Source organism: Electrona antarctica, assembly GCF_951216825.1.
Source record: "Electrona antarctica genome assembly, chromosome: 3".
In the NCBI taxonomy this organism is placed as follows: Eukaryota; Metazoa; Chordata; class Actinopteri; order Myctophiformes; family Myctophidae; genus Electrona; species Electrona antarctica.
The window spans coordinates 11,594,442-11,611,857 of NC_136808.1; the positions used below are offsets into that span (position 1 = coordinate 11,594,442).

At 43.3% G+C, this 17,416-nt stretch overlaps 1 protein-coding gene across 1 annotated transcript in view; it reads left to right on the forward strand.

Moving 5' to 3' along the window:
* Positions 1-17,416, forward strand: part of LOC306919635 (CUB and sushi domain-containing protein 1-like) — a gene marked incomplete at its 5' end in the record, with an annotated part of 687,041 nt that overhangs the window by 324,398 nt on the left and 345,227 nt on the right. The window contains 1 exon segment of the mRNA XM_079496199.1: positions 5,627-5,748. Coding sequence (XP_079352325.1) covers positions 5,627-5,748 — 122 coding nt within the window.

Below are 17,416 nucleotides of genomic sequence, written 5' to 3' on the forward strand. Positions count from 1 at the left end.
TGGAAATAGCTTTGACATGTGATGCAGTCATAGCAGCAACTGACTATTATTGACTATATTGACACAGCTGACATTTTGCTCTCACGTCATAGTTGCGGGTTGGGAAGAGACCTGGGGTGGCATTATTTCATTAGCCTAATAGCAAAATGAATGGCCGCCATGTGAATATGATGACTTATCATAGGACTATACCTACAGGCTACAGCCAAATGCCACGTACATAAAACAATAGCCTACTATCGCTACAATTATTTGACAGCTTTAGCAGTAGCGTATGCAGGAATTACAAGTAGGCCAGGCGAAAATATAAGGCGGAAAGCAACAAGAACACATCAATATTAAAAACAAGGTATTTCTTTCCCTCCTTTCTCCCTCTGTTTTTTGTCACAATCTAGCTACTTAGATTATAGGATACTTATAGTATTATTATAATGGCGATTATGGCCAATGATCCAGCATCAAATAAACCAGTAAATTAATTCAATTTATACATTAAGTATAAAATAAACAAGAGAATATGCAAGTATATTCAATGTATGTATTTTTATTCTCAAAAAGCACAGTATGTAAAATGGTGCATTTATATAGCGCCTTTATCCAAGGCGCTTCTAGAGATTGTGCATTACATTCACCCATTCACACACACATTCATACACCGATGTCGGCGGAAACCATGTTAGTTAGTTAGTTAGTTTAATTTATTGCCCACGTGTGGAAATTTGTCTTCGGTCTCAACAACAGTAAAAAACAAACAACAGGTTGATGCAAGGCACCAACCTGCATATCAGGAGCAATTAGGGGTTCAGTGTCTTGCTCAATGACACTTCGACACTAACTCTGGGGGAGCCCAGGTTCGAACTGGCAATCTTGCGGTTACCATCCGCCGATCCGGCAACTCTACCCCTGAGCCACCGCCGCACACATTCATACACCGATGTCGGCGGAAACCACGCAAGGCACCAACCTGCAACAGCAGCATTACAAGATAAGGCGAACATGACGCCAGCGCAGCATGCATTAACAGCTAAATCAAATAGTATTCACGCTTCACAGCAAAATCAAACGCTTCACAGCAAAATGATATAGGGTTCACGCTTAACAGCAAAATCAAAGTGTTCATGTTCACTTAGTGATGTCTCAGAACATGAGACCGCGGGGCTTTCGCTTGAAAATCTCTATAACAGAATCGTAGTTCAGACCTTCAGTTAAATCTCTCTCAAACGCTAGGAGACAGACTATTTAGGTGAGAGGTTGTCATTGTAGTTCTGCGTGCACATTTTACTCTTTGTACACTAGAAAACAGGCGTTCAACAGTACAGCGAGATTTAGACTTGGACAGGCGTGGCGGCCTGGCCTCGCCCTATTGTGAATACGCCTCTGAGCTTTAGTCATTTTCAAGATAATTAGTTAATTTGCAGATTTGGATCATTAAAACGGCACTATAACTTTCCTCTTCTACCCCGGATTTTCCAGCACAAGTCCTGACATTTTTACCATTGAGCTAATAGAGCCTGCCTGCTTGCTCAGGGGATAAAGGGCCCTATCTTGTGCCACCCCTTACCCCGTATCCCTAAACTTATTTGCCATTTTTTACTACATACAAAAAACATTTCCAAATGTTCAACTAATCGATCTACATTGACACGCTGTGAGCTTCAAGTATATCGGCCATTTGAACTATTTTAAAAGGTTTTTCAAAATAGGGGCCAAGGGGTAAGGGGATAAAAAATAGGGATAAGGGGTAAGGGGTGGCGCAAGATATAGCCCGAACAGTTATGTCCTAGATCACCTAGAGATCCATGCATACATGGAACTGACTGACGCATCCACATCTGACATCTTGGACTCCATGTTCGGACATGGCTACCCTGTGGCGCGTCCCAGACAACTAAGGCCTGGACAACAGTCCTTCACTTTGAGTAGTATTTTACAATGAGCATTAGCGAGGACCGAGGACCTATATAATGAAAATTGGGCGAAGTGCTCCTTTAAGTAGCTCCGTTGCTTGCAAATAAGGGTCATTCAAAATATGAAGTATTGGCACAAAAGTACTTATTAGTTATTACAGAATGGGCCATTTCACTAATCGTATTATTGGATTTTAATTAGTAATGTATTAATGTCTTCATCACCTTTATGTTGCAGCTGTTAAAGGTGCTTTATAATTACATACTGCTGGGTAGAACTATTATTTATGTCACTATTAATAATCTAAATCTGCAAATCAGTAACTAAACATGTCAAATATATATTTTTTAAAGTGCAATTATCGCCTCTGAGATGTAGTGGAGTAGAGGTATAAAGTATTTAAAAAAAGGAAATATTTAAGTGAAGAAAAAGTTGCAATTTATTCTACCTCTTTCCATGCAAGTGCGATTTGGCGCCACCTACTGGACGAATTTAGAGAATAGCCAGGTGTCCTGTATGTCGTGAGCTCCTGATTAATGCACTGAAACATTCCTTATTGTGCCTTTGACAGCATATTGTAAGTTGCAACGTTTTATTTGCATTATATGCTGCATATGGTATTCTTAGCCTATAAGTATTGTCATAGTAAAGCCTGTGAAATGTGTATTGTATTGAGTATTGACCAGACCTGCTGGCTGAGGTTTGTTAGCATTATGCTAGTTTGTTTGTGTTTCAAGACAAAATAAGTGTAGGCCTTGTTAACACCTTAACTCTAAATAAGTAGGCTACACAGGGACTTGAACTAAGTAAGTAGCCTATTTGAGGTAGCCTGCTGCCTGCATGATATTGTCAGACTCATTCAGCTAACCCTAGCCAGTGTTGTTTTTTGCAGCACATGTTGAGTTTGGCTCCTGACTGTAGGGTTTTCAACCAGTGGTCCGGGGACCACCAGTGGTCCTTGAGGGGGTTCCAGGTGGTCCCTAAATGATATCGAGTTGGTAACCAAATGGACCCTTTATAGATATTTAACTCTTGAGAGCATAACATGAAACCAAATGGACCCTTATGGTCCATTTGGTTTCATTTTAAGCTCTCAAGAGTAAAATTATGTTGAACATTGCATTGTCGACTAAATTTTAGTCGACGAATGTTACACTTGTTGAAAATAGCCGATCTGCAAGCTCACAGTGAGCTTGTGAGCTTTACACTAGTAAACGCTGTGAAGTCTGAACCTACCAAAATGGAACCATTTGTACGGTTCCATTTGGTAGGATGTATAGGAACGCTGAGGTTTTTTTTGTTTTGTTTAAGCTTCAGGGCATAGTTTGGAGCAGAAAAACGCTGCGCACAACATCTGTGTGCTCAGCAAAACATCCCGTGGCTGAAAGGTTAAAAAGGCCTCGTGCACGTTTGTCCCAGTGTAGCCATGTTGTTTGTGTGTGTGTGTGTGTGTGTGTGTGTGTGTGTGTGTGTGATCAGAAATCACGCCTGAGGCCATAGCATGATCATATACCTGTACTCTGCAAGCGCAGCAAGTCGACACGCCACACACGTACACGCGCACGCACACACACACACACACACACACACACACACACACACACACACACACACACACACACACACACACACACATACACACACACATTGGCGCATTTCAAACACGTTTAATACATAATCCATCCATGTTCTTGCTACCGCAGTGTTGGATATGGCATCAGCAAGCATGTTTGACTCTCTAGTAGTGATTAGCATGGGGTTGCTTATCGATCTATACGTTGGAGACGGGACGACAGTCTAATTGCATAAAATGGTAATATTGACTCACAGTACTGAGCGATGCTGTAATAATAAGGTACGGGATACTTTTATACATTTAGCAGACGCTCTTTCTTAATCCAGAGAGATTTACAGTAAGCAAGGACAACAGAAGGTAGGATTTGATGAGGTCAGATCAACATATGGAATGAGTTTGAATGGACAGGTTTCAGTCAAAAGGGAGACATCGAAGAGGAAGGACGGATGGGGAAAGATCATTATAATAATGTTGATCCTTCAACATCGACATTATGAAATGTCAGAACAGGTCAGCTCCATATATGGAGATCTTAAGACCTAACCACACCAAAGGGTCACCTGATGCAACTCCTTGGGTCCAAATGGTTGCAAGGAGTTGCCGCTAAAACCGTCTTGACCCTTTGGTGTGGTTTGGGCCATTGAATTCCATACGTTAAATCACTAGGGTCAACGTGGGTCAACGTGCAACAAGACATATCACACCGCAGGGGCAACGCTAAAACCGTCTTGACCCTTTGCTTTGGTGTGGTTAGGGCCTAAAGGTTTGAAGATGTAAAGTTGCTGGCCGGCTCCATATATGCAGATCTCGATGATGATCCAGTCCTCTCCATGTATGGCTATCCAGGGTTTGATGAGGGCAGTGTTGTGATCTTCATATATGGAGACGGCCATATTTGGAGTGTGTCTCGAGGCATGACAGACTGACAACATCTGGAGGCGTGACGGACGGATCTACTGACAGGTTTTGCAGGTTTTCATAGTAATCTGCGACCAGTTGCAATAACTGACATTCCTTTCCTTGTGGGAATATTCGGTGCCATGGGAAAGAATGGAATTGCTATACGATTACAGATTTTAATGAAAAGAAAATCAAAGCAATTCGTTTTTAATTACATGAATAATCTGTAAGGAGTACATTTTGAAAGTAAACTTCTAAACCTCCAAAGTAAAACAAACACCCACACACGCTGCAACGCGTTGTGTGCTTGTAAATCTGCAATTTTCAGCATGCAACCAAGCACAAAATGACTTCTCTTTTAGTTCCACTGGATCGCTTCTCCACTAGGCCCTCCCTAACATTTTAGTCCAGTTTGTATTCGCCAACATTTTCAATGTATTTAGTCATAGTTTAGTCATCATCGCTTAGTTTTTATTCAGTTTTTCCTCTGTGTAAAACGGTAGTTTTAGTCGACGAAAACAACACTATGGGCAAGCTGGCTGATAATGCTGTTTTCTGACTGTAATGTTCAAGGTGTGGTGTGTGGTGGATATGCCCATATATGTACTGCACATGCACAACTTCAGCACAAATCGGTATGTCTATCGACTACTAGAGGAAATCAAAGGCTGACGTCAGCGCAAATTGCTATTGTTGGGTAACGAACGGTAAGACTGAGAGGAGGAAGGTAGCAGGGAGGAGAGTGCGACGGGGAGAGAGAGCAAGGGAGAGGGAGGGATGGAGAGATGGAGGGAGAGAGAGGCAGAGAGGTATGGAAGTATATTCAAGCGGGAACATACAATCACAATAAAGCGGCCAACGCTGGGTACCGAAAACTGATAATGTGATGAAGTGCTGCTGCGTGCGTGCGTGCGTGCGTGCGTGCGTGCATGCGCAGTATAAATACAATTTTTTTGTCTTTTCTTATAATAGTACAAAAGTAACAACATTGTTTCATGATGCTATCATTCCTGAACAGCCTGTCAATCTCCATCACTTTCTCTACATTATTTTCCTATTGTTCTCACACACACACACACACACACACACACACACACACACACACACACACACACACACACACACACACACACACACACACACACACACACACACACACAGTACTGTTCAATCACAAGCAGCAAGCATACTTTTGAATGGCACAATAATACATAAATAATTGATCTCTCTCTCTCTCTGCAGCCCGTACCTGTGGCAGTAATCTACGGGGGCCCAGAGGTGTCATAACGTCTCCTAATTTCCCTGTTCAATATGAGAACAATGCACACTGTGTGTGGGTCGTCACTGCAATGGACGCCGGGAAGGTGAGCTCAATATCTGCTTCTCTTTGTTTTATTCCAACTGTATTGTACCAGGCAAAGAAATCACATGAACATTCTTCTTACTTCAAGGGCAAAAAAAGTGTTTCTGTGTTGCATTATTGCATCCACATCTTTGGCTTGTTTTCCTGTGAAGTCGCTTAAATATTCATAGTTGCAGGTTGCTTTTGCAGGTTGCTTTGGTTTGGGCTTGTTTCTGAAGTGTAGTTGGCTTTTTTGGGCTTTCTTTCACGATTCTTTTTGAAAATAGCTGAAACTGGTCTCTTATTTTTGGCTTGTTTTCATAGACCTGGTCGCTTGTTTCACTCACATAATCTGGCAACACCGGAGTCTCGCACCAACACAAAACACACACCATTTTTTCCTATAGCTTTGCTTTGGAGATGATCGATTGGTGTAGGAATTGGGAGTGAGAATATGGTATCTAGTTCAAATGTGCGAGAGGGCAAATGTCTCTGGCTTATTTAGGCCTGCATGCTTCTGCACCTGTCAGCCTTGAAACATGATGTGGTCCATGGCTACACCAGTAGCAGACTAGAGGTATTTACTTCACATATGTCAAAGATCGATTTAGTTTTTAGTTTTTGCATGTTGGTACAGAATTCTTATTTTAAACCTGCATTGTTTGTAGTGTAATAAAAGATAATGGAAGTAAATTAATCTGCTTTTATTATGGCACTGTTGATCACACAGTGAGGGGGAAATAAAAAATGTATTGGAATCGTGATGCATAATCGAATTGTAGCCCTCTTAATTGGAATCGAATTGAATTGTCAGGTACCTCAAGATTTTCGCCCCTAGCATTTCCCCCCCTCATCAATACCACACGGATATCGACGGCTATCGAGGTCGGCAGCGACCAAACATGCTCAGTTATTTACCAACGGCGTCTTTTCCGTGGCCGAGTCAAGGCCGATATCGGCACGGTGGAGAGCACATTCAACACTGTTGCCATCGTTATATAAGTTATATATAAAAGTATAACAAATGTAGTGTCCTTACAAATTCTGTAGAACTGCAGTATAACCTGCCCGAAAGCTCCTCTCCTCTGCATGTCATTTCATTTCATTTAACCCATTTTGGGCGGGAACCCCTTTTGGTGTTTTAAACATTACTGTATGTTATAATTTAGCTATTGAAAAATAGCAGATCTACAAGCTCATAGCGCGCCACCGAGTGGCGCGCTACAAGCTTGTAGGTCTGCTATTTTTGAAAAATGTGAACATTTTTATTTCAGAAAACTGGAGGATTTAGAAGATTTTTTTTTTAATTTCGAGGTCAGGCCAACATGGTTTAAACAGTCATTTGGAAGATGATGACAGGAAGGTTAGGGTGAAACGAAAACAGGTCTCGATGCCTCAAGCACTTGAAAAACAGGACAAAGAGTAAAAGGCAGAGAGAGAGAGAGTCAAAGGGTGAGAGGCACAGTGATGGAAGAGAAAGGAATATTCAGTTACTGTCTTCAGTTCTGAAGGTGAAATGGAGACTACAAAGACGAGAGAGTGAGAGAAGAGCCAGTGTATACCCAAGCAGGTACTTGACAAGAGATAGACATTGAAGATTTCAATAGATACACAAAGGAAAATGGAGTCTGTGAGTCACCTGTGAGGGAAGGGAGGGAGGGAGGGAGGGAGGGAATGTGAGAGGAGGAGGAACTCAGAGAAACACAGTGCGCGGGAGTGAGTGCAGGGATAGAAGGGGGGGGGGGGGGGGGGGGGAGAATCTGGAACTGAACGGGGAAGGTAAAGAGAATGTGAAAGTAAGCGAGACATATGAATAATGAGAGAGAGAGAGAGAGAGAGCTAGAGAAATATACATATTATGTAAAACAATATCTATATATAATATATAAAAATAACCTGGTGATGCACTGCTCTGAAGTAATATTGGTTGACCTGCACGAGTAACTATGGCAACCCACTACACACGTACTTACCTGCATTCCGTGATCGATCTATGACCTCTTCTACTTTGATCGTCTTCTTCTCTTTCTCTAACTAATTCAAATTATTCCGTAACCAGTTTGGTCTCAGGATGATGAAACACTTTCCGCACATAAAGAAACACTACCTTAGAGAAATCACATCATTCACAACAGAACTGAATCAAATAGAACAGACGTGCACATACTGTGTAGCCTGAAGGCTGGGCAGATGGAGTGTGTGTGTGTGTGTGTGTGTGTGTGTGTGTGTGTGTGTGTGTGTGTGTGTGTGTGTGTGTGTGTGTGTGTGTGTGTGTGTGTGTGTGTGTGTGTGTGTGTGTGTGTGTGTGTGTGTGTGTGTGTGTGTGTGTGTGTGTGTGTGTGTGTGTGTGTGTGTGTGTGTGTGTGTGTGTGTGTGTGCTTGAGTTTGGAGAGCAGCTCAACAATATGCTAGAATGTGACAGATTATCAGCTCACTCCAGCTGCTGGCATTTACCGAAGGTTTCTATCTACAGAGAGAGGGGGGGGGGGGGGGGGGGGGGGGAGATAAACAGCAAAGCAGGAATGGAACAGAGCTGTATTGTCCACACTAGGTGAAATAAAATTGTTCACCTCATCAAAGTGGCTCCAACTGAGGCACAATGACAAAACACCTGTAGCCTGTCAGACATTTTGCTTTGCTTATGGTGACCTATCCTCGGGGACCGTTTTGTTCAAAAAATCACACCTGTGTGAACCGAGTGGTGCAACTACAATTTACAATTTACAATTTAGGCATTTAGCAGACGCTCTTAATCCAGAGCGACTTACATTAAGCAAAAACAAAAAGCATGGCATACATCACATGTATAAAAAGTAGTTATCATGAATCATGCGTAAACTAAGAACGTAACAGTGGAGTATCTATGTAAACTATACATACTATACTATATAATATATTATACATGTGTACTATAAAGTGCTATGACTACATAAAGTGCAATTCTAGAGCTGTCTACATAACAAGCTATAAGTCTGTTTAAAATACTATCTAAGTCTACATAATGTGCTATCTAAGGGGCTAGGCTAGGGCAAGTGCTACGGGCCATGGTGGAGTCTGAAGAGGTGGGTTTTCAGACTACGGCGGAAGATTGGGAGTGAGGCTGCAGTTCTGACTGCAATGGGAAGTGCATTCCATAGTTTTGGAGCCAGAAGGGAGAAGAGTTTGGGACGTGTGGAGCGTTGTCCCTGCGTTTTTAGTTATAGTTACTGTACTGTAGACTTTGTTTTTTTAAAACATCTTGAAGTGGAAGTGGAATTCCCAGTGCAGCCTAACATTACTAAACTCCTGGTTAGAACACACTGACCCAGTCTCACACACACACGCACACACGTGCGTGCAAGCACACGCACACACACACCATGCACACACTACACGTGCACACACGCGCACACACGCACCGCATTCATGCACGCACGCAGCATTCATGTGTGTTGCTACGTGCTAGGCTAACGTTACTTTTTTGCTACTACAGTAGGCTGCACGCATGCACACACTCGCCGCGTTCATGTGTGTTGCTACATATGCCACTCACCCCTGGGGTGTTAACATCTCCAGTTCCCTGTGCTTTGCTGTAGTTTAGTAACTTTTGTAGCTGTTCCGACAGCCCAGCGCTTCCTACTCCACTGACAACCAATCACAGCGCTCCAAATTCCTCAAATCCCGCAGCCATCCTAGGAAAAAAAAACTCTTGTTCCGTTCACAGCATACAGTGTGCGTGGCTGTGTTGCTGCCTCTGTTTGTAAACAGAGCGAGCACTATGCGCAATATATATCGTCTATGCCTCTCTTTCTCTCTGTAATTAGCAGGCGACAGTGCATCTCTCTCTCTCTCTCTCTCTCTCTCTCTCTCTCTCTCTCTCTCTCTCTCTCTCTCTCTCTCTCTCTCTCTCTCTCTCTCTCTCTCTCTCTCTCTCTCTCTCTCTCTCTCTCTCTCTCTCTCTCTCTCTCTCTGTAATTAACAGGCAACAGTGCAATACTATCTGGTACAATGTCTGTGCCACTACTGGTACTCATGAATCACAAATGAATCACACACAAACATAGGTGAACACGGGTCACAGACATTGCTGTTCCTTCCTCAAAAATAAAAGAATAAACTGGGCGAACGAGCTGGGAAATATGGCATATAGGAGTGGGAGCGAACTTGAGAATTTGGCCATCCAATAACGGTGCAGAGGGGCGTCGCTCCAAATGTGGTGTTCTCGGGGGGAAAGCCTGGTCTGTGTTACAAAATTGCCATGTGACCCGGTCTGGAACGGAACCTTATTGGATGGCCAAATTCCCATGCGTGTGTGTCTGTGTTAACACATGCTTGAGCGAATAACTAGCCTGGGCAGCATTCCTTTTCGGGTTCATGATCCGGCCGAGAGCGGATGATACATGTTGTAGTATTGTTTTGTAGTCATCGGTCATCCGGAACTCCCTTTCCCCTCAAACCGATTTTTCTCAATAAAAGCCGAAGGCTACGAGAGCTTTTATTGTTATTCTTCCGGTTTGGGGGAAAAGGAAGTTCCGGATGATTCTTCCAGCCTGATGAGACTACAAAACAATACTACTACAACATGACGTAGCGATATCATCCGCTCTCGACCGGATCATAAACCCGAAAAGGAATGCTGCCCAGAAGTGGGGGCGGCGGTGGGTGCACAGATCGGGGGATCTCGGGCGGCTGTGGCTCAGGAGGTAGAGCAGGTCGTCCAATGATCCCTGGGTCGGCAGTTCGAATCCCGGCTCCTCCTGTCCACATGTCGAAGTGTCCTTGGGCAAGAAGACACTGACCCCATTTTGAAACGGGCTCCTCGCCACTCGCCCTACACACCTCCGCTCGGTAGGAGCATATAGTTCTAAATAATAGAGACGGCGGCACTGGAATTCCCCTCCCATCCACTTGCATTGAGTGGCCACGGCCGTCTTGAGTGGCAGGCCCCGCAGTGCTGCTGTTACTAGAAGCAGGCAGCAGGGCACAGTGGCACAGTTGGTAGTGCTGTCGCCTCACAGCTAGAAGGTCCTGGGTTCGATTCCCGCTCGGGACGCTGTGGGTGCTGGCGGCGTGTTTCCTCCTCCGCGTCATCAGTGCCCATACCCGAGGCGGGGTTGGCGAAAGGGCCTTTCTGTGTGGAGTTTGCATGTTCTCCCCGTGTCCCCTAGGGTAGGTACCCTCACAAAAAACATGCAGTAATCCTGGTCTCTAAACTACCTCCCCCTGGCCAGCCGGGTGCCTGATGGAGGGGAAAGGAACTGGTTGGAATAACGTGTTCCTTCCACACGCTACGTCCAACCAGGGAAACTCCCCCCTGTCAGGTGTAAAGGAGCAACTTGGACACTCAGGCAAGGAAGCATGAGTTCAAGTCCGTTGCTCTCCCCATGTCCCCCATATATGGGGAGTCGGGGACTAGGTTGGCGGAGGGTGTGTAGAACCCTGCAGGGTCACATTAGATCATTGACACACGGGTGAAAAATGGGTTACAAAAAAGAAAAGAAAAAATAAGCAGGCAGCGCTTCGCAGATCGCACCAGGCGATGATTATATTTATCCTTACTTTGTTATATTTATGCACATTACATAAATGCTGCTGCCTTTTTAAACATATTAGCGTGCTTTTAGATCGCATTTTAACACAGTGCTGTTATATGCCTTTCTCTTCTGGATGATTGGAAACGCGCCACTTATCAAACTTTTATTTGCAATAAATTGATCTATCCATCTGTCCAATTCCGGTGCCGTCTCTATTATTTATAACTCTATGAAGTGTGTTTCAAAAACATTGCCTCCAATGAGTGAATGTGTGAAGTGAGGACTGTTCGCCGCTTCACCTCCCAATGTATGAATGAATGAACCATTGTAAAGCGCTTTGAGCACTTGGAAAAGCGCTATAAAAATGCAATTCCTTCATTAATGGCAAATTTGAATCCGCCCCTCTAGACCAGAAATCACACTGGCTGGGGGCGCAAATGACGGTTTCATTTTACAGAGCACATTTTGCATGTCTATTGTGCTGTGACATTGGGGGGTTATGGGCTCTAATATTCGCTATACAGTATATTTCTATCTATCTTTGATTTTTTTAAATATATATATATATATATATATATATATATATATATATATATATATAGATATATAGATATCAATTTGAATGCAATTTAATAATTAGCTTATTGTGCATGTACAGCCAGACAAAGTTTCCGGAAGTGTATTATTTGTCTAACATCCGTCTAACATCTATATAATGAATGGGCATATATGTCGACCCCGCCCGCTCACCTCCGCCCCACCCCCTCCTGGTGCTGCGGCCATCTTGGAAACTAAACACAATATAAACAGTGGGAGAGGGGGTGGGGCCGAGAAAGGCCCAAGTGGGAGTAACATCAGCTTTGCCCACAGAGCCACATACAGAGTTTCAAATGAAAAGCATTCATACCTATTCAATATTCATACCTTTCACCGTCAGCATGCTGTATATTCAACTCTACTATCACATCACAAGTTTGAACAGGTGTAAACGAATGGGTGAAATTATGTTTCGTAAAGCTCCCAATTATGTTTTGCAGCTAAAAGAGTTATGAAGCATACAGAAAGAAAGAAACAAATAAAACGTCAAGTCAATTTATGTACTGCATTTGTTTATTGTTTATGTCTACGGTTTGCCAGAAACCGTACACCGTAGCCCTAATTAAACCATCATTTGCATACGGTGGAATAACAACTTATAACTTATAAGCCATTAGTATGCATTATAGACAGTAGGCCTACATACTGTATATGTGCATATCTTAGCCGACTGAAAGTGGCCACGGACATGAAATCCTGCTATTTGCATAAGTGAGTTTAGCATGCCGATTTCATTTGCTTAAACGATTTTCCCACAGACGCTGGGAGCAGGCATGGGGACCTTGTAGCACCTCCTAGAGAAAGCCCTATGAGTCATTAAGCGCAGGGCATTCTGAGTGCAGAATGTACACAGTGACAAGTGAGCACATTCTGAAAAGTCGCTTGACTATTTTTAACCACTATGCTGATATAAGTCACATAGTTTCAAGGGTGTCCTTGTCTCAGAACTAATCACAAGAAAACAATTGCACATCCCTTGCATACAGTATGTGGGTCCGTGGAGTAGATGGATGAAACACACACACACACACGCACGCACACGCACACGCACACACACACACACACACACGCGCGCGCGCACACATGCACACGCACACGCACACGCACACACACACCTCCTCACAAGTAACATGTTCCTGAATTCATCCAGAGATAATTCAAACTGCTTTAACCACATGTCGTGAACCCTACAGCATACCTAGTCTGGGTGTGAACATTCAGCCAAAATAGCTGATCCACAAGCTCACAATGCGTTACAATGTGATTTTGAGTGTTTTGAGTGTCGACTTCTTTAGGGTGAACATAATTTAGTGTAGAACGAAAACAGGAGGGGGCCTAAAATAGAGCCCTGCGGGAGTGTGGACAACTGAATACACTTGGGGTGGGGGTTCTTAAGGCGCATACCACGTAGGCTCTGATGCTGGACTGTGAATCCCGGGTTCGATTCCTTTGCTGCAGTTCACTCCTTGACTATATCTCTGTTCTCTGTCTCTCTGCACTGTGGGCTATCAATGAAGGCAAGAAAAGTCTGAAAAGAATCACTTAATAAAAAGGTCAAAAGATCAAAGATAGTAAGAGTTTTGAATGGTTTTGGAGAGTTTTCTTTATTTGTAGAATTTTCTTTGGGAAGGTTTTTTTGTGCCAATATTGACATGCCGGAAAGGTTGAAAGTGCACATGGTGAATCACCAGCGAGTAAAAAAAACCCCCTGAAAACCTTCCAAGCATAAATAAAGGACTCATCTCTATGTGCACTGTGTTGGCACAATGCTTGAAGGGTCTAACCCGGCAAGACCCGGATAGATTTCTACTTTCAAAAAAGAGATTTCAACCTTACTACTACTTTGTACTAATAGGACTTTGCAGAGGATGTAAAAAAAAAAAGAAAAAAAGTTTTATGCAAATGTTATGGACATTTATACTGGTTTTTAAAATAATAATAATACATTAATAATTTACATTTGGGGGATATCTTTCACAATAATAATTCTAGACATTCTAATGATCACGAAAAATATATATATTACAGGCATTTTACTTACTTTTTTCAGCGTTAAAGGTTAAAGGTTAAAGTTAAAGACCTTAAAGTCCAGAGATTTTGAAGTTTTGTGAATTTCTGCCTCTGTGGGGGGTATTTATATGCAAATATCATGACCAATGGCATTGCAAGACTAAACAATTAACATCAATGATGATGTTTAGGTGAAAAAAGGTGACACAAATAATAATGAATGAATGAATTAATAATTAATATATAAATGTTGACCAAAAGCATCGCTGGGGCTAAGCATGTTTCAGATGTCCCTGCTTATCCCTTTTCCATCAGCTGAGTGCTCACTAAGTTAACAGGTCTACACTGCACCCTCATTTCTACCGCATTGATCTGGAATCATTGCTTCATTCGTGTACACAGTATAGTGGATACGGAGTGGTGGAAAAAGTACTTTTTCCACCACTCCGTATACCACTCCGTATACGATTTGAGCTAAAAACGTTCGCTCTGAAAGAATATTCGAAGATTTGTGCCACATTTTCAAGATTTTTCAAAAATAGCAGATCTACTGTACAAGCTCGTAGCGCGGCACTCGGTGCCGCGCTACGAGCTTGTAGATCTGCTATTTTTCAACAGCTAAAGTATAACATAATGCTTCATAAAAAGTAAACTGCATCAAAATGAATGTGCTTCCACGCTTTCTATATCTCTTTCAAAGCCTGCCAGTCTTTTTACCAAAATCCTTTTTTGGAATGGTAGACAAACTCATCTCATCATTTTTATGGAACGGCAAAACACCTAGAATAAGGAAGGAGTTCTTACAGCGACATAGTTCGGAAGGTGGTTTACAGTTGGAGGCCATCGATATTGTCCTTTTCTTTTTGCTGAGGTTTGCGTGATCTGCGCAAAAGGACAGTTAACCCATTTTGGGCGGGAACCCCTTTTGGTGTTTTAAACATTATGTTATAATTTAGCTATTTAGCTAAAATAGCAGATCTACAAGCTCATAGCGCGCCACCGAGTGGCGCGCTACGAGCTTGTAGGTCTGCTATTTTTGAAAAATCGTGAAAATATTTATTTCAGAAAACTGGAGGATTTAGAAGGATTTTTTTTAAATTTTGAGGTCAGGCCTAAATGGGTCAAATGATAAGGGACAATATCGGTGGCACCCAACTGTACACAAAATGATACTCTGGATACAGGAACCTACACTGGCTTGGTGTGAACTTGAAACTAGGTCATGTCCTACCACCTCACTTTTAGCCTTACTTTCATGTAAGTTGCCTATTCAACCTAAAAAACTCTCAACTAATCCAATTGTTGTCTCCACTGTTGGTCTCAATTCAGAGTTGCCCTTGGACTCAGAGGAATGTCTAACCATAGTCCTATTCATAACAACCACCTTTTCCCTCCACCCAGATTTGATGCAGCCTTTTCTCTGTGGCAAAGATCAGGCCTTGTTAGGTTAAGGGACCTTTATACAGACAACATATTTTGTAGTTTCAGTGAACCAGGCACGTGCAGAGGGGGGGGGGGGGGGGGGGGGGGGGGGCTAGGGGTGCTTGAGCACCTGCCCTTTTGCAGAAAGTGCATTTTCCCTCAAAAAACAAAAACAAAAAAACGCTTTTTTTTGTGTTTTTTTTAGGGAAAGGGCACCCCCCCCCCCCCCAATATAAGGGCTTGTGTGGGGGGCAATAAGGGCTTGTGTTGGGGGCCAATAAGGGCTTGTGTGGGGGGCCAATAAGGGCTTGTGTGGGGGGGGGGGCAAATAAGGGCTTGTGTGGGGGGCAAAGGGCTTATGTGGGGGGAGGCTTATGTGGGGGGCCAATAAGGGCTTGTGTGGGGGGCCAATTAGGGCTTGTGTGGGGGGCAAATAAGGGCTTATGTGTGGGGGGGCAATAAGGGCTTGTGTGGGGGGCAAACAAGGGCTTATTTGGGGGGCAAATAAGGGCTTATATGGGGGGCCAATAAGGGCTTGTGTGGGGGGCCAAAAAGTTGAAAAGGCGTATCAACCAAGACAGCTAAAATGTGATGCTAAAATGTGACGCTAAAATGTGACGCTAAAATGTGACCCTAAAATGTGACACTAAAATGTGACGCTAAAATGTGACGCTAAAATGTGACCCTAAAATGTGACGCTAAAATGTGACCCTAAAATGTGACGCTAAAATGTGACGCTAAAATGTGACGCTAAAATGTGACCCTAAAATGTGACGCTAAAATGTGACCCTAAAATGTGACCCTAAAATGTGACCCTAAAATGTGACCCTAAAATGTGACCCTAAAATGTGACGCTAAAATGTGACCCTAAAATGTGACGCTAAAATGTGACCCTAAAATGTGACCCTAAAATGTGACCCTAAAATGTGACCCTAAAATGTGACGCTAAAATGTGACGCTAAAATGTGACGCTAAAATGTGACGCTAAAATGTGACCCTAAAATGTGACGCTAAAATGTGACGCTAAAATGTGACCCTAAAATGTGACCCTAAACACAGCTTTGTGGGGGGCAAATAAGGGCGTATGTGTGGGGGGCCAATAAGGGCTTGTGTGGGGGCCAATAAGTGCCATTGGCCCTTCAAGACAAACATTTGACAAGTAATGATAATTCCACTATCATAATGAATTATCTTTTAATCTGCCATCAGTCAGTTGTAGTTTCAGACTAATGAGAACATATTGCTTATTTTACTGTCCAATGACATGAAATGGCACAAGGGACGGACTCCACAAAAAGACCACCCCAAAAATCGTCGCGCACACATGTGCCCTTTTCTGGAGTTTGAGCCCCTGCCCCCTCAGTGCTCTCTGCACGGCCCTGCAGTGAACTGTGTGTAAGGTTTAACCTCCCAAACTCTCATCTTTTCCGATACTTCCAGGTTCGAATTTCTGTTCAAAACAGATTGGGAACATGAATTGGGTAGAACTTTAGATGATGAAGTCTGGGAGGAGGCCTTAATGAGAGTGAATGATAGCACATCATGCGCTAGGCTGAACTTAATACAATTTAAAGTTGTCCACCATATTTATTTCACTAATTTCAAACTTTCTAAAATATACCCCAACATCACAGATTCCTGTAACAGATGTCATATGTCCCCAGCGAATATGACACACATGTTCTGGTCATGTCCCCGCTTACGAGGTTACTGGACGGCTATCTTTAAACATCTTGCCGAAGCCTGGAACATAGAGTTGTCACCATGTGCAGCGATGGCGTTGTTTGGGGTTATACCAAGGGGCCAGTGAGGCTATTCAACGTTGAAGGTCTGGGCCCTAGTGGTAGGAGGAGGGACTACAGGCGGACCCGTGGATTCATGACCGGGAAACCCCGTGCAGCTGGGCTTTAACATTGAGCGCTCGGTTGCATACGTCACCCCGGACCTCAAATTTGAGGTCCGGAGGAGGTACTTCCGGCAGTCTTCCGGGTGCTTCAAAACGCCACTGAGCAACTTCATCGAAATGAATAGCTTGGGGGCGGGGCTAGTGCTCCAGTTCGGTCTCTATCCTTTATATACTCTATGGGTTATACCAGGTCACCATCCTATTGGTAGGGGTATAAAACAAAATCTGGCTTTTGTCACTTT